The sequence below is a fragment of the Nannospalax galili genome, unplaced genomic scaffold (assembly GCF_000622305.1).
Source record: "Nannospalax galili isolate Female #2095 unplaced genomic scaffold, S.galili_v1.0 scaffold384, whole genome shotgun sequence".
Lineage (NCBI taxonomy): Eukaryota > Metazoa > Chordata > Mammalia > Rodentia > Spalacidae > Nannospalax > Nannospalax galili.
In genome coordinates, this window is record NW_008352648.1 from 3032389 (window position 1) to 3047844 (window position 15456).

General features: G+C 42.7%; 1 protein-coding gene across 1 annotated transcript in view; it reads left to right on the plus strand.

Moving 5' to 3' along the window:
• March5 (membrane associated ring-CH-type finger 5) overlaps positions 1-15456 on the plus strand; it is a 32375-nt gene that overhangs the window by 12790 nt on the left and 4129 nt on the right. The window contains exon 3 of the mRNA XM_008849605.1: positions 8135-8265. Within this exon, the coding sequence (XP_008847827.1) occupies positions 8135-8265 (131 nt within the window). The remainder of the gene's footprint in view (positions 1-8134; positions 8266-15456) is intronic.

Genomic DNA, 15456 nt, shown 5'->3' on the forward strand with positions numbered 1-15456 from the left:
CTTAGCTGTTTCCGTGTTGATTGTCCCTTGGAATATACAGCAATTAAGAAGCTAAAATAGTGGGGTAGAAAGATGGCTTAGAGGTTGAGTATGCGTCTTCCTATTCTTGCAGAGGACCCAGGTTTAGTTCCTAGAACTCATATTGAGTGACTTACATCTGCATGTAACCCCATCTCCAGGGAATCTTATGCCACATATACAAGCAAACAGAGGCAGGCAGATCTCTAAGTTCAAGGCCAACCTAGTCTACATAGTGAGTTCCACATCAGCTGGGGCTACTGAGAGACCCTATCTCAAAAAACAAAATAAATGCTTGTCTTCCAATAAAAATGCTGCTGTTTTATGTGCCAATTAATGATAAATTGGTGGTGGCACTTTTCTTGTCGACACCTTTTCCAACAAAATCTTTTTTTCCCTAAGCACTGTAGGTTAAACCTAGAGGGCACACACATAAACACTACCACTGAGCAGTAGCTCAGCCCTTCAGTAATGTTTTTTACCTCTAGTATGAAGTACCTTGGTATTCCTGTTTTTTCATTTGGGCATGATTTACTGTTTCACCATCAAGTTAACATACATCTATTAAATTATTATTTATTTTTTATGTGTATGAGTATATTGCCTGCATGTGTATAAGTGCATCTGTGTTGAACAATGCCCTCAGAGGTCAGATGAAGGTAGCAGATCCCCCGGAACTAGAGTTAGTGACAGTTGGTAGCCGCCATGTGGGTTCTGGAAATTGAACCCAGTCTTCTGCAAGAGCAGTCAGTGCTCTTAGCCACTAAGCCATCTCTCTAGCCCCACATCTATTTTTAAAGGGGCGGGGGCTGGAGAGATGGCTGTACGGCTGCTCTTGCAGAAGACCCAGGTTCAAATCCCAGCACCCACATGACAACTAACAACTGTCTGTTAACTTCAGTTCCAGACACCCTCTTCTGACCTCCATGGGCATTGCATGACACAGTTGCACTTACAAACAGGCAATACAATCACACACAAAAATATATTTTTTAAAAAACCATAAACTGAGATGGGTATGGTGGCACACACCTTGAAACCCAGCACTCAAGAAGAGGCAGGTGGATCTCCATGACATCAAGGCCAGCCAGGAAGTAGAGACACAATGACCATAAGTTCAAGGTCATTTTCAGGTACATAGTGAAAATATATAGATAGATACAGTTTTTACCATCCTGTTGTTACATTTGTTAATTCTGCCTTAAAGTTTTTGAATTACTTAATGTATATTTATTTTGATTACAGACACTTTGGAGGCAGTAACTAGTATATTAAGTATTACTTTGTGTTGTTTTGTTGTTGTTGTTTTGGTTTTTTGAGACAAGGTCTCCCTGAAGCTCCAGCTGGCCTGGAACTCACTGTGTAGACCAGGCTGGCCTTAAATTCACAGAGATCCGCCAGCTTCTGCCTCCCGAGTGTACAAAGCATTTTTAAAGTACCTGTCTGTACACGGTTCTATCCTAGGCACTGTACAAAACAAGTTAAACAGGCATGGCCCCTGCCCCCTTGGGAGTTTTCAGTCTAAGATGATGCTGACATGGACAGACATAAAGGATATTGACACAACTGAAAAGAACATAAAGTAATAGCATTATGAACAAGCAAAGGGGTAAGTGCATTTTGTGGGTTAGTATATAAAGGAAGCCACCTGGGATATAAGCAGAATGGGCTAGAGAAACTAGTGAACCTCTGTCAAATGAAGTTAGTTTTCACTGGGAAGTTGGGTTTCCATATAGACTTTAAGTAAAGAGTGTAACAAAAAGACTTGGAGCAACAAAAGTATAGGACACTACGTAAGATCTGCAATTCTGGAGTCACTGAAAGTAGAAATGGTGGGTTTTGTTTTGTCTTGTTTTATCTTTTTGAGACTGCGTTTCCTTGTAGCCCCAGCTGGCCTGGAACTCCCTATGTAGACCAGGCTGGCCTTGAACTCACAGAGATCTGCCTGCCCTTGCTTCCTAAGTGCTGGGATTAAAGGCATGTACCACCACACCCATCCAGGAATGGTGTTTTTTTATATTTTATTTATTATTTTTATTTTTATGTGTATAAGTGTATTACCTGCATGTATGTGAGTGCACCCGTGTCGTGCAATGCCACAGAGGTCAGAAGAGGGCTTTGGATTCCCCTGGAACTGGAATTAAGGACCGTTCGCAGTTGCCATGTGGGTGCTTGGGAATCGAACCAGGTCCTCTGCAAGAGCAGTCAGTGCTCTTAATTGCTGAGCCATCTCTCCAGCCCTGGGAATGGTGTTTTAATGTAACAATTTAGCACTTGAGTTGGGTCTAGGTTAGAACCAGTTTAATGCAAAGCAAACAGGGATAGAAAACCCTGGAAACTTGAGTGTCTTCTCTGAGCAGTCTGTTCTTATTAATGCTTTCTAATAATGATGGTTACTGATGGAGTTCATGAGAGCTGTTATAAGGAACTTACCTGATGCTGTCTTGTAAAGCACCTATTTATACTCACTATATCATGTTTTGTGTTAGAGATTTTAGCACTTTTGACATGGCATAAAAATCACATTTCTCAAGAAATGTTTATAAATGTTGTTAAGGATCCCTTTGTATCTCAGAAATGGCCCTGGCAGTTCTTGGTTTTAAGCAGTTCCAGCAGGTGTTGAGTACTACCTTGTCTGCCCTTCAGATTTATGTGTGTGAGTGTTTTGCCTCCATACAAACAGGTGCCTTTGGAAACCAGAAGAGGATGTTGGATCCCCAGGAATAGGTGGTCATCTCTCCAGCCCTAGTCATTGATTCAAATTTCTGTTTGGCTTTGGGATTTTTGTATAGTTGATTTGGTTTTGAGACAGTCTCCTGTGTTGTTCATGGTGTCCTCCAATCCTTCTGCCTCATTCTCCCTAGTATGTGGGACCAGCGGTGTACACCACTGCACCCAGGCCAAAATACAGCCTTTTAAAAAATACTTATTTTTATTTTCTGTATATAATAGTGTATTGACTGCATGTGTATAAGTGCGCCTGTGTCGTGCAGTGCCCATGGAGCTTAGAAAAGGGTGTTGGATCCTCTGGAACTGAAGTTACAGACAGTTGTTAGTCACCACGTGGGTGCTGGGAACCAAACCTGGGTCCTATGCAAGTGGAGCCAGTGCTCCTAAGCTCTGAGCCAACTTTCTAGCCCCCAAGATAAACCTTTTGACAATCATATACAGATAGACTTTTAATTTGTTTGAGGTGCTAGGGATTGAACTCAAAGCCTTATGCATGTTAGACAAATGCTGCATCTCTCAATCAGTGGGTTTTTGAGACAGGATCTCACTGTATAACAAAGTCTGGCACCTTGAATTTGCAGCGTATCCTGGGCTGGCCTCAAACTCAGAATCATCCAGCCTTTGCCTCTCACTGGAAATGTATGATGGATGATAACGCTCCTAGCTCAACTTGAATATGAATCACAGCAATAGCAAAGTTTCTTTTACTGCTTGACAAAACTGATTACTTTTTGAGTAAACTTATGTGTTTACCAAAAGTTTCAACTCACTTTCCATGTTACTCAAATCTAAAATGCAAAAACTTGAATTTACCCAAAGTACTAAGGTATAGTTTCTGTTTTTACAAAAATCCTTATTGTACAAGAGAATTCACAATAAACTTCCACTTAGTTGTAAGCTTCTCTAATAACCCTTGAAATATTTTTTAAATGTGTGTTTATTCAAAGTTTTCTAATAGGCAAGTGTAATACCATTGAAAGTCTTAAGTGGTAAAGCCCACCAAGCCATTAAGAATTCAGTAATGAGGGCTGGAATGTAGCTCAGTGGTGGAACACTTGCCAAGCATGCATGAAGCCCTGGGTTCAGTCTTTGGTGCTAGAAAATCACTAATGCCTTTCTTAAGCGTTGAAGCTTCTATGCCCTTAGTTAATGTGTGTAGGACATTTATTCATGCTTCTTCCTATTAAAATGAATGTTTTCAAGGACTAGGATTTTGCCTTTTCATCCACTCCCATAACTGTATTTGTAATCTGACAATAAGATGGATCTGGTGACTGCTGCTGTTTTCCAAAGATTATAACCTTAAGTCATGAGACAGCTGCACATAAGTTTCCTCTAATAGAAAGTCTGGGTTAGGGATTGTCATCCAGAAGATTTCAGCAGTTATTACCAAATGACTTGCCTAGATAATCTTTAGCTCTCAGAAATCTCCTCTGACTGGCAGTTTAGTCTAATGATATATTTAGCAATACTAGGCATTTATTCTAAATATTAAAATTAATCTTAGACTAGTCTGTAAGTAACTTGAGAAATTTAGGCAAAGTAATTTAAGACAAAGGACAAAGAGTTTTTATCAGAAAAACCTATGATATAAAATTCAGCTCCTCGGGACTGGAGAGATGGCTCAGCAGTTAAGAGTACTGACTGGTCTTGCAGAGGACCCAGGTTCAATTCCCAGCACCCACATGGTGACTACAAACCATCCTTAACTCCAGTTCCAGAGGATTCCAAAGCCCTCTTCTGAACTCCGTGGCATTGCATGACACGGGTGCATTCATATGCTTGCAGGCAATACACTCATACACATAAAATAAAAATAATAAATGGGCCAGGCATGGTGGCGCACGCCTTTACTCCCAACACACAGGAGGCAGAGGCAGACAGATCTCTGTGAGTTCAAGGCCAGCCTGGTCTACATAGTGAGTTCCAAGACAGCTGGGGATACAGGGAGACCCTGTCTCAAAAAGACCAAAAACTAACTAAATAAATAAATAATAAAATATTTTTTAAAAATTCAGCTCCTCTTAATTTTTACCAGGTATATATTTTTTGTATAACCCAAGAGATAGGCTGAACGTTTCCAAAAGGAAGTGTAAGGATTTGTACAAAAGAATTGACACCTAATTCTTCATCAAGAAAGTTTAGCATATTTGATAGACTTTTCTACAGTCTGTTGAGGAAAACTCAAACATACATTGTCATTGTTCATGATGATAATAAATAAAAATGGTGTTAGGGTTTTTTTGGGGGGGTTGTTTGTTTTTCATTGTTGTTTTGAGACGGTCTCCCTGTAGCCCCAGCTGGTGGCCTCTGTAGACCAAACTGCCTTGAACTTACAGATCTGCCTACCTCTGCCTCCCAAGTGCTGGGACTAAAGGTGTGCACCACCACACCTAGAGTAGGGTGCATTTCAGGAATATTTTCATCCAGATACATGGGACCTCTCTTTTAGGAACTGTAGCACCTCACTCCACTAATACGTAGTTTTGACTACTACACCCTAAGAGAATTAAATAAGTGAGACTCTTGGGAACTTGGGGTATATCAATAAATAAAATCAGAAAGGTCTTTCCCCATTTGGAGCCTATGTTTTAATACAGGAGTCAGCAGATCTTTTCTGTAAAGAACTATACAGTAAATATTTTAGACTTGGCATCAGGCTAATAAAACTTTATTCTCAAAAATAGACAGCTGGCTGGATTTGGCCAGGGACTGTGGTTCTCCAACCATTGTTCTAGTAAATAGAAATAGACTTAATAATTAAAGTATCTTAAATGATTAAAATGCTTTAAAAAGAGAAAACAAGTTAAGTAGAACGTATGATGGTGCTAGGCGTGGTGGTACACACCTTTAGTTCCAGCACACTGGAGGCGGAGGCAGGTGGATTTCTGTGAGATCAAGGCCAGTCTGGTCTATATAGCGAGTACCAGGCCAGCTGGTGCTACAAGGAGACCCTGTCTCAAAAAGACCAAAAGAAGAGGGGGGAAAAAAAGTATGATGATGCATGGATTGGCCAAGTGAGACTTGTGAAGTAAAGAAGGAACTGGCAGGGGCTGTAGAGATGGCTCAGCAGTTAAGAGCACTGACTGTTTTTGCAGAGAATACAGGTTCAAATCCCAGCACCTACATGGCAGCTAACAACCGACAATAAGTCTAGTTCCAGGGGATCCAAAGCACTTTTTTGTCCTCCAAGGCCACTGCACAACACAGGTGCACTTATACATATGCAAGCTTAACACTCATATACATAAAATTCATAAGTTTTTTTAAAAAAATGAACCAGCAAAGGAAACGGAAAATGAGTGATTGAAAAGTGAGAGATGATGATGTTCTGGAAATACAATAAGGAACAATCTTAGATTGGGAATAAAATATGTCACATTTGGCCAGTACAAAAAGAAAGTAGACTGAGATTAGACCATTGAATTTAGGTGTGTTGGGGTTGTTAGTGATACCCATAAACAGTTTGGATAGGATAGGTTCATGAGAGACTGAAAGGAAGATATAGACAGTTCTTTTCAGTAGTTTTCTTGCAAAGAAAGTAAAGAAATGTAGTGAGACAAGAAGGATCAAAAGAAGAGTTTAGATCTGTTCAATCCCCAGGACACAGTAGGAGAAAACTAACTCCTGCAAGTTGTCCTCTGGCCTCTCACACTCATGTGGCACATGAGCACCTATCTATATCCCCTCAACCACTCACGAAAATAAATGTAATTTAAATAGTTAAGCATTTATTTTTAAAGTAGATAGAAGAAGTAGTATGTTTATCTGATAGAAATAAGTCATCAAATAAGGGAAAATGATGTTATTTATTTGGCCCCAAAAGATGCTTTGTTAAATTTTAAGTTAGAGCTTAACGATGATAAGTGAATGTGCTGCATTTGAATCACAAGTTCTTTGGCATCTCTGCTTATGCTCTCTTTATTCTACCATGTAGTCTCTCTTTGCAGTAACTGGCTCCAGTCAGCGAGGAATTTTGATCAGGGCTTTATATGTTGCTTTTTTTCTTATATGTTTATTCTATCAAATTGCTATGTTAATTTCTTTATACAATAATAACTGCTTTTGTGTATAGCATTCTTTAGAGTGTAGGCCCCCAAAAAGTAAGTGATAGAACAGATGCATTTTTGAGCTGGACGTGGTTGGTGCTTGCCTTTAATTCTAGACCAAAAAAAAAAAAAAAAAGAGCATATGCATTTCTAAGAATATGCCTGAAATAACAGTTTGTATGTAGTGGTATTCAACAAATACTAATTACTAAATCAACAGGTTATATACACCTTTGGCTTAACACAGAGGTCCATTTCTTTGGTTTGGTTTTGAACAAGTCTGAGACCCACTTTTCTGGAAAATTCTGGAGCTAAATTGGACTTAATGGTAGTTAAAATGCTAAGTATGTAAAAGCATTGTTGTCGTAAACAAATGTTGGAATGCCACGAAAAACTGGCATCATAATCATTTAAAAAACTTGTTTAAAACAATTTTCAACTAAATATAGTAAATATATTCAATTTTAATATTTTTTTATGCATTTGTGTATTTTGCCTGCATGTATCTGAGTGCACCGTGTACATGCAATGCTGGCAGAGGTCAGGAGAGGGAGTCAGATCCCCTGGAATTGGACTTACAGACAGTTGTTAGCCACCAGGTGAGTGATGTGAACCGAACCTGAGTCCTCTGCAAGAACAAAAGTCAGTGTTCTTAACTGCTGAACCATCTCTCTGGCCCCATAAATATAGTATATTTAAAATCAAGTAAAATAAATTGACTTTGTAGCTACAAGAAAATGAAAATTACCATGGTTACCTTTATACACTGTACCAAGACACAATGAGTAAAGTCAGAGACATGTTATTTTTACCACATTTTTTACCCAGGAACTGTTTGAAAAGAACAAGCTAAAATGGCCTTTAGCTCTGCAGTAGCCAGTGTGATGATGAGATAGAAGTAAGAAGACTATTGTCCTTCATAAGAAACACCTGTATTTAAAGCTCTAATTATAGGGTCAGTAATAAAGACAAGTTTGAACAAGCTATTTCCCAGAATTCAAAACATCAGAACATCCAACTTCATAAAAGTATTTTAGACCTATAGAAGATATTAATGAAGTCATTTTAAAAAACCTACCTTGGGGGCTGGAGAGGTGGGTCAGTGGTTAGGAGCACTGACTGCTCTTGCAGAGGTTCAGTTCCCACACCCACATGGCGGCTATGAACCGTCCTTAACTCCAGTTCCAGGGGAATTGACACCCTCTTCTGACCTCCGAAGCATTGCACGACATGGGTGCATTCACATACATGCAGGCAGTACAGTCATACACATAAAAATAAATTTTTTTTTTTTAAACCCACCTTGTATTGAAACTTTTTCTCTCTTTATATTGTAGGTCCAGTCGTTTACGTCTTGGATCTTGCAGATAGACTGATCTCAAAAGCTTGTCCTTTTGCTGCAGCTGGAATAATGGTTGGATCTATCTATTGGACAGCTGTGACTTACGGAGCAGTGACAGTGATGCAGGTTCACTCTTTGACTATTCAGTGATACAGCTTTTGATATGGTCTTTTAAATATTTAAAGATTTGTTAGGGATTTTTAAAATTTATTTAAAGAAAGTAATGATACTATCATGACTAAAAAATAAGAAGCTATATAAGAAACAGTTTAGGTGAGATGGCTGAGTGGTAGAGGTGCTTGCCACCAAGCCAAGAGATCTGAGTTCAGTTCCTGGGGCCCACATGGTAGAAGGAGAGAAATGACTCCCACAAGTTATCCTCTGACCTCCATACTCGAGCTGTGGCACAACCTGCCCACACCCCCCATCCCCACCCCCACCCCCCAACACAGACAAAATGAAAGAAATGTAATGAAGAGTGATCTAGGCAAAAGTCCTCATTTGCCCAGGTCCTCCCATCATCTCCCCAGGAAGCCACTATTATTAATTTTATATTATAGCTGCAACCTCTCTTTTTTATAGTGACTCTTGATCTTTTCATATATAACATTACAGAAAATCTGCATAACATTTTATATATAGTGTTAGGGTTCAAAAATCGAGACTAATTCCCACAGATACCAAAAAAATTATACAAAAAGCTTATTCAGGAATTTAAAGTAAAAACAACCAAATGGCGGCTAGCCAGGCACAGACTACACGAGCCAAAGATGGAGTCTGGCCCCGAACAATAGCAGGCAGGGCCTTTTATTGGGGAACTCCACAGAAACCCGAGCGCACACCAAGCGTCTTTTAAAATAATTGGATGTCCCCATATCCTGAGTACAGGGGGAAGTCTTGATTGGTAGGGGCTGTCTTCAGGGCATTGGAATATGCTGACTGATATCTTTTAGGGCCCAGAAGTTTTTGTTCATACCTTATAAGGCTTTTACATGTCCAGGGCTTGCATAATTTATAGCTTCTGGTGGGGAGAGGGGTAGCAACTGGAAAATTTTATAGTATGCCTGAGCTTGTCCGGGCTTGTCTGAAGATGCTAGCCAAAATGGAGTCAGAGCATTCTGGCTCTTCATTCCCCCCTAGAGTTATGGCAAGGGTTAAATCTTTAAGCCAAGCAAATTAAAGAAGCCGTTAGACGGAGCATTTAGGGCGGTGGAACCATTTCTATATTGTCATAAGGCTCGGGGTCTCGATTTAAATGAGTATACTGTGAACACAGTATCATCAGTTGGACTGTCTGTATCCGTTCTCAGATGAATTTGAGCAAGGCATTAAGAATACAGGGGCCTGCTAGTAGGAGTAAGAGGAGAGGTGCGACTATTGCTGAGATCAAAGTTGTTAACCATGGGGACCAGTCAAATAGGGATTCATACCAATTTTGTTGATTTAGTTGTTCATTTTCCCTTTCCTTAAGTCTTTTACAGACCTCAGCCAAAGACTGTTTTAGAACTCCCAAGTGATTGACATAGAAACAGCACTGTTCCCCTAGGGCAACAGAGAGTCCTCCTTTCTCTAGAAAAAGTAAATCCAGCCCTCTCCTATTTTGTAAGGTTACCTCAGCTAAAGAGGATAGAGAGCCTTTGAGGTGGTGTATAGATGTTTCTAATGATTGTATGTCTAACTCTATGGCCTGTCTAAGAAGGTGTTAATTTTTATCCTGGAGGACTAGCGCTGAAGCCCACAGACCAGTTGCAGTGGTTACTCCAACCCCGAGTAGACAGGACAGTTGCAGTGGTTCCTATGGCCCTACGAGGTCTAGACTCTTCTGAGACTGTGGTTTCCATTTCTATGTCTGTTCTATAATATAGATGAGGAACCACCTGCACTAGTTCACAAAAATCCCCGGTCTGGTTTAAAATGGAGGAGTGGAGGCATGTAGTTAGGCCAGAGGTACAGGTCCACCAAGTGGAGTTGGGGGGCACCATACATAGGTTAGGTGCAGTAGCCCCTATCTCTTGAACAGAGTTACATAGATGTTGGTAAGAAGGGGGGACAATTTTATGTGAGGGAGTCACGCATAGCCCTTTTCCATACACTTAGGTAAGAGTAAGTCCCCTTCTTCCCGTAGGCAGGGGAATTCTACAGGCATGGGGTCAGAAGTGACAGTATAATTTCCTGGGAGGGCTAGCCCATCATAAAAGGGAGGGCTCGGGTCCATGCAAAACCAGCAATGGATAGGTTAGGGGAGGTATTATTTAAAGCAATAAAGGTGGCATTTAGGAGGTTAGTAAGTCCAGGGGATGGCTGCAGGGGCTTTTGAGCCTTGTGGACCCCTGAGGGGGTAGATCTATAGGTGGGTGGAGTGGTGGTGTTGTCAGGTTGGACAGTTTGGCTAGGGGCTGGCCATCCAGCAGATTTAAAAATTGTTAAGGGCAGTGTTGGTCATCCGGTGGACTGTAATATTGTCCGAGCCAGCCCTGTCTGAGTTCCTAAGGCTGGACCCACCTGAAGGTGGACGGAAAAAAGTATTCCCAGGTGAGTTCCTGAGGCATATAGCCTCAGCCCCCAAGTTTGCCCATCAATCCATTTTTGTTGTTGTTTGAGTTCTCTTCCCTTTGGGGTATAGCTCAAGGAGATAGGGATGCATCTAAGGGAAGTACATGGTCCATCAAGTTGCCCTGTGTTGCGGTTTCTAATAAGCCAGGACCAGCCAGGGACTGCAGTTACCTGGATTAAGTCGGTAGTGACTGGGGCAGCCCAATTAATATATCCAGTGGACACGCAGCTCCAAGAAGCACAGAAATAATCCCCTGGCCCCCCACAGGTACTTCTCCAGTTACCATTGTCGCCTGGGCAAACATAAAAGTGGTGTTCCCGAGTCCTCTTTCAGGCGTGGGGGCTCTGGCAACCATAGTCTGCAGTGCCTGACGGAGAGGACAAGTCCCAAGTTCCTTCAAGCAGATTGCAAAGGTCAAATGTAATCTTGGGGAACCAGGCACCTAGAGGTCCCAGATGAGAGATGTTCAGTATCTTCCCAGTGGATGTGCTAGTATCTATCCAGGTGATATTTTGGAGTCCATAGGGGGAGTTAGCTAGGGCAGGCTCTGTGAGAAAACATAAGGCAACAAGGGTTAGGGTGTAGCTGTGATTTTTAGCTTGAGAGGATTGTCTTTTACCCATGTGATTGTCCATCTCTTGTTCAGTTCACCAGGTTTGTCTTTTTTCACCAGTTTCAAGTGTGAAAGATATATCCAGGTCTTGACACTGTCCACTTTGACCACAGTGGGTATGATGAGGATCACGATGTGTGGCCTCTTCCAATGAGGTCCAAGGGGCCAAACAAGGTCTCCTGGCTTGAATCCATGCGGCTGGGCTGGTGGCAGTTTGTAAATATGCCTCAGCAGAGGGAAAATGTTGTCTTGTGCAATCTGTAAGGCCTGTAGGGACTTATGAAATTAGGATTCAGACAAATCAATTAGCACATCTGAAGGCAGCTTCAGAAGCAAAGGGGGTGGTCAGCCATATATGATTTCATAAGATCTTAGGCCTTGAGTATAGGGGGTATTTCTGACCCTGTATAGGGCAAAAGGTAGGAGGCCGTCCAGTCATCACCAGTTTCTAGGGTTAATTTGGTTAAGGTCTCTTTAAGAGTCCAATTCATTCTCTCTACTTGCCCTGAGCTCTGGGGGGTGGTATGCGCAATGTAGCTTCCAGTTAGTCCCCAGTGTTTTAATTAACTCTTGAGTTACCTTAGAGATGAAGGCTGGTTCATTGTCTGACCCGATCACAGAGGGGAGTCCATATCTTGGTATTAATTCATTGATGATCTTCTTAACCACCATTGAGGAAGTTTCCCCCTTTGTGGGAAACGCTTCGACTCATCCTGAAAATATATCTACAAAAACTAGGATCCCGTCCTTTGAGGACGTTCCCTAGCCCAGTGACCCAGCTGTTTACAATATGCACACTAGTCTCTTTTTAGGCAGGGCCGACCTTCCTGTGGGGGTCATGGAGCTCGGGTTCCCTTTTTCATAGGGGGTTGGTCCCCCCCATTTGGGATTCGTTGCTCTTTCAGCCAACAGTATCCTAGCCAGCCCTCTAGTTTGTCTTTCTTCAGGGGTTTCTCTATCGTTAAATACCTGTTCACCACTGCCATCAGCTCAGAAAGGTTTTTGCCCTCGAAACCTTCCAGCTTTCAAAGTTTTTGTTTTATGTCTGGAGCTGCCTGATTCACGAAAGCCATATTGATGGCCATCTGATTCTCTGGGGCCTCTGGATCAATGGGAGTATGAGTTCTGAAAGCCTCTAGGAGGCGCTCCAGGTACGCTCCAGGAGACTCATCCCTTCCCTGCATTGCCTGACTGACCTTAGACAAATTGATAGGGCGCTTAGCAGCTGCCTGGAGACCGCCCCATAAGAATCTGGTGATAGACATTTAGGCATTCCCTACATTCGGGAGTATTGTAGTCCCATCCCTCTGTTGGGCGTGTGAGAGGAAAAGCACCCATAATCAAGTCCTCATTCTCTGTCGGTCGCCCATCATTTCCAGGAACTGCATGTCTGCATTCCTGAAGGATACAGTTCTGTTCCTCAGTGGTGAACAGGATATTCAATAACTGTTGGCAATCAATCATCCCAAGTGGGTTGGTGGGTAAAAAGAACGGTATCCAGGAGGGAAACTAGGGCCTGAGGCTTCTCCATGAAGGAGGGAGTCTGTAACTTCCAATTATACAGGTAACTAGTAGAAAAGGGAAAGTAGACTATGGGTGCAATTCCGTCCTCCCTCGGGGCCCAATCTCCTTCAGGGGAAGAGCTCATACAGTCTTCCCCTCACCCTGGGAGGGAGTGTGCAATGGGCTGGGCTTGGCCATGGGAGGAGCTGGCTCAGCCATAGGAGCTGGGGCCGGAGACTGGGAGGAACTGAAAGAAGAGGAAGAGGCTCAGGACCTGCGCGCTCTAGGTCTATCCTGAGCACTGGATGGGGCCCCATAAGGAGGCGGGAGTAAATCCACCTCTGGCGCTGAGGGGAGAACTTTGGGACCTGATGGGTTTTTGGTCTGAACTTTCTTCAGGGGAAGCAAAGTGGCTGACCCCTTAAGGCCCCGATGGCAGGGGCGGCAGTAAGAGATGCAGCCACTCGGGGGCACGGGGGGGGGGGGTGACCAGATATTGCCAACCCAGGATGTAGGGGATCTGGTCAGGGTGCCCCAGTTCCCCCAAGATAACTCCTTGAACCCTGTAGATGAGGGACAAGTTCAGGGACCCTTCAGGCAGCCATTCGACTTCAAAGGAGGGCCATTCGATGGTGCAGAGGGTCTGGAGGCTGGTCGACTTGACACGGAGTCCGGACATATTCAAGGCCACTCATACAAATGAGTCATCCTGAAAATGACTAAGAGCTAGATCAGGGGAGCTGAAGATGATGAGACTTTCTGGCCCATCATGGGATAATCTTCAAGAAAAAGGAATATAAGAAGAGGAATGAGCATGAGGAGGAGTAGAATGGAAAGTCGATAGACAAGGCAGAGCTCTGAACAGGGTGAGGACAGTATGAGATGGTGGCTTCCTAGAGGGAGAAATGAAAATCTCGCAGTGTGCGGAGTCAGCTGAGAAGGCTGCCCCTGTCCCTTTCCCAAAAAGATTTGGCCAGCCTGGATTCCACGTCAGACTTGACCCGAATCTTGCATCTGGTCCGCTCAGATTCCACACCGGGCTGGGCCAAGACTCTGGGCCGTCCCGCCTGGATTCCATGTCAGGCTGGAGCACGACCCCCTATCAGAGGAGGAGTCAGGGCGTCACCCATTCTCCTCCAGCTCTGGGATCAATAGCGCATCCACCTGATCTCTGTTGAGCCCCAGGATGTCCGGACTATGGGGGGGGTTGAGGAAGGGAGGGAGGACTTACTTACCAAGGCCGGCTCTGGTGGCACGTTCCCATATGTCTGAGGTTTCTATTCTCAAATCCCAGACAAGCCCCCAAATGTTGGGGTTCAAGAATCGAGAATAATTCCCACAGATACCAAAAAGATTATACAAAAAGTTTATTCAGGAATTTAAAGTAAAAACAACCAAATGGTGGCTAGCCAGGCACAGACTACACGAGCCAAAGATGGAGTCTGGCCCTGAACAATAGCAGGCAGGGGCTTTTATTGGGGAACTCCACAGAAACCCGAGCGCACACCAAGCGTCTTTTAAAATAATTGGATGTCCCCATATCCTGAGTACGGGGGAAGTCTTGATTGGTAGGGGCTGTCTTCAGGGCATTGGAATATGCTGACTGATACCTTTTAGGGCCCAGAAGTTTTTGTTCATACCTTATAAGGCTTTTACATGTCCAGGGTTTGCTTAATTTATAGCTTCCGGTGGGGGGGGTGGGGTAGCAACTGGAAAAATTTAACAATATGCCTGAGCTTATCCGGGCTTGTCTGAAGAAGCTAGCCAAAATGGAGTCAGAGCATTCTGGCTCTTCAATAGAACTATAACAGTTTACTAACCAGTCTTTAGTTTTTTGAGATGAGTCACTATTTGACCTCAAGCAATGTAATCTAAGTATACATAAATGAAATACTAGAGAACAGTTGTGCAATTATGTAAATATGACTATAGAACCACATAAACCTTTTTAACTCAGTAGAAAAGAATATTGTATTATAAGAAAAGTCTTGAGCCAACCCTCAAAGATTGAAATAATTTGAACTAATAGAGTAGAAGAAATAATGTAACCAAGGAAGCAAAAATTACAACATATTTATTATGTATTAACTCTTCAGAAACCACCTTTAGATATACTGCCTCAGTTTAAAAAAATCATTTGTTCCAGAAATGAGAATGAGAATGGTTAGTTGTGGCAGCCAATAAGTGTTGTGTCATTTAAGACTATTTGAGGGGCTGGAGAGATGGCTCAGCGGTTAAGAACACTGGTGGTTCTTGCAGAAGACCAGGGTTCGAATCCAGCACCCACATGGCAGCTAACAACTGTCCATAACTCCAGTTCCAGGGGATCTGATGGCCTCTTCTGTCTTCTGTGGGCATTGCATGACATGGTGCACTTACCTACATGCAGACAATACACTCATACACATAAAATAAAAATAATTTAAAAAATTTTTTTAATTAAAAAAGACTGAAGAGGTGGGTGCTGGGGCTGGATAAATGGCTCAGTGGTTAAGAGCACTGGCTGCTCTTGTAGAGGACCCACATTGGTTCCCAGCACGCACATGGCAGCTAACAACCATCTGACACCCTCTTACCTCTGGGCATTACACAGCACGGGTGCACTTACATACTTGCAGGCAATACACTCATACACATAAAATACAAA